We start from the raw sequence: 2500 nt of genomic DNA on the forward strand, positions 1-2500 counted from the left end.
GATTGAAAGAGAGTTGGGGAATTCAGCACAGAGTTTGAAAGGACATCCACACAGGCGTCTGTGAGCGCGCCTATGCCTGTGTAAACACGCACAAACACACATACACACATGCAAACACATGCGTACGCACATGAGTGCGGATTATTCTTTTGGTCCTCTGCGGCGCCGAACCATTCATGCCCTCACCTTGGCGCTCGTCCGCCGCCGTGGCCGCCCTCAGGGCCCGCCCCTCGCAAGCAAGCACGCAGCACGCGGCGGGCTGAGACGGCCAGCAGTCCTCACAGTCAAGGAGGCAGGAATGCTAACATTTGCAAGCGCCGGCAAAAAGAGGCGCCCGAACCAGTGCGCGGAGCAGCGGCCAAAACAAGAGTAAATGAATAATATAAAAATAGCCACAAGGAGAGGCAGAGACAAGGGGAGCGGAGTCTCGCCTCACTATGAACGTGGTCGCTGAGTGGGGGGGGGGGGGCGTCAACACTTCAGTGCTGCGCTTCTAGGGGGGGACTCATCGCTTCTGTGCGGCGCTTCTGCGCGGGGGGAGGGAGGGGGCACTTCCCGGACGCGCCGTGAGTGGTGTGTGAGCTGATCTGTGCGTGTGAATGTGCGCCTCGGGGTTCTACTGCGTATGTGCGTGCGTGTGTGTTTGAATGAGTGTATCTTTAATCTGTGCAAGCATGTCTGCGAGCATCCGCCTCAAAAGGGACCTAACCATGTTGTCTCTCTCTTCCTCAGGAAAATCGACCAATAAGGAAGCGCAGGATTGAAGGAAAAGGACATCCACACGAAGCCAAGCGGTTCGTCCAGAGACGCGGGAAAAAAGGAGCCAGGACACAGGACAAAGGCGCAGGCGCGGCCACAGCAAGGTGAACCACTCTGCGGCCGAGGGCGAGTTGGCTCTCGAGGCGCGGCGAGGGGACGCGGAGCCTCCAGTCGCCCCGGGAGGTCGAGCGAGCGAGCCGACGAGTGCGTGTCCGCCGCAGGAAGCGTCCTTGCCCACAGCGAGAGGGCAGCGCCGTCGTGAGGTTCCTCTGACACACGAAAGGGAGCCTTGCTTGCCACCACCTTGACGAGCCTCGAGCGACGCCGACGGAGAGCGCGCGGACGGGAAGTCCCGACGGCGACCATGCGGCAGAAGGCGGAGGACGCCCGAAGGGGCTCCACCGACGGCAAGCATGAGAAGTCGGTGAAGCTGCCGCGGCGCATGTCGGCCAGCGTGGCCAAGCAGGAGACGCGCTGGGGCATGAGCAAGGAGACGAGGAGCGGCCTCAAGGTGACGGCGCTCTGGATCACCTACCTGCTCCTCGGCAGCGTCGCCTTCATCTACCTCGAGCAGACCACCACCACCGCCGCCGCGCCCAAGGACCACCACCACTGGGCCAGGTTCAAAGGTAAGGACGCTTTGCTTTCGTCTGGGGTCGTCGGGCCAGCGTAGGGACTCCCGAGGTCGTCGGGCCGACGGAGGGCCTCCCGGAGCGATCGGGCGCGACCGCTGGGTCAGCCTTAAGGGTCGTCACCAGGAGGTCGCGGGCAGGTGGGCGTGGCGATCGCTCGGGGTCGTCCGGCGTCTCTCGGAGGCGCCGCCGCCGGCCCGGGTCGTCGGCAGGAGGAAGAGCCGCAGGTCGTTCGGCGCGGGCTCTTCCCGGGCCGGAAGTGCGGTGCCAGTTCTTCAAAATAAGATCAGTGGGATATGATTGTTGATGTCTTAGTGCCGTCTGCGTCATCTCTGTTTTTATATTATTATCTCCATCGCTTTTATTATCGTCTTTATTATCATCTTGATCATTCGTATGATTTCCATTGCAATTCCCCCCCCCCCCCCCCCCCGGAAAGCGCCTTACGCAATTCAGGCTCGCCTTATGCGGCGCTGTCGCCATGAACGAAATTGTCACTTGCTCACTGAACCGCGCAGAGTAACAGTACCACCCACCCTCCCATCCCCCCCTTCGCCCTCGCCCCCTCCCTCTCCTCCCCTCCCCACTCCTCCCCTCCCCCCTTCGGTGTGGCAACGTGGAGTTGTTCGCATCAGCTGTTCTCGGTCCATATATTTCCTGGACTTTTTCGTCTGTGTTTTTCTGCGTCGCCGACATTGCCTCGGCATTAAGGCTTTTCTGCCGTTCGCTACACTTCCTCTCGACGCGTGTGTGAATATCTGTATCAGTTTTCAGTGTATGTGCATTTTTATATCTTCGCACACACACGCGGTATGTTTGTGTGGATGTCTGTGCATTTATCCGAATATATGTACACTATATAAATCTATTTTGCTCTCCCTCTCTAACACTTCCCCGTTTGACCTTTTTTTTTTTTTTTGACTGGCTTAATGCTTGGTCTCTCGCACTGCTCTCCTGGCTGACCTGTCGCTTCCTGGTGTTTATCCTGCTCATAATTGGACCTCCTTCAGCGTTATCGGCGGCAGAGCCTTATCGGCCAGATTCTTCGAGATCTCGGTCGTCATGCTTCCTTCCCTTATCAGCGGAGACACGCCAGGCGCCCCATGCCT

General features: G+C 59.0%; 1 protein-coding gene across 5 annotated transcripts in view; it reads left to right on the plus strand.

The window, feature by feature from the left end:
* Positions 1 to 2500, plus strand: part of LOC113827728 (uncharacterized) — a 105339-nt gene that overhangs the window by 29539 nt on the left and 73300 nt on the right. For all 5 annotated transcript variants that reach the window (XM_070115562.1, XM_070115565.1, XM_070115563.1 and 2 more), the window contains exon 2: positions 733 to 1388. In XM_070115562.1, coding sequence (XP_069971663.1) covers positions 1124 to 1388 — 265 coding nt within the window. In that variant the 5' untranslated portion in view covers positions 733 to 1123. The remainder of the gene's footprint in view (positions 1 to 732; positions 1389 to 2500) is intronic.

The sequence above is a fragment of the Penaeus vannamei genome, chromosome 37 (assembly GCF_042767895.1).
Source record: "Penaeus vannamei isolate JL-2024 chromosome 37, ASM4276789v1, whole genome shotgun sequence".
Lineage (NCBI taxonomy): Eukaryota > Metazoa > Arthropoda > Malacostraca > Decapoda > Penaeidae > Penaeus > Penaeus vannamei.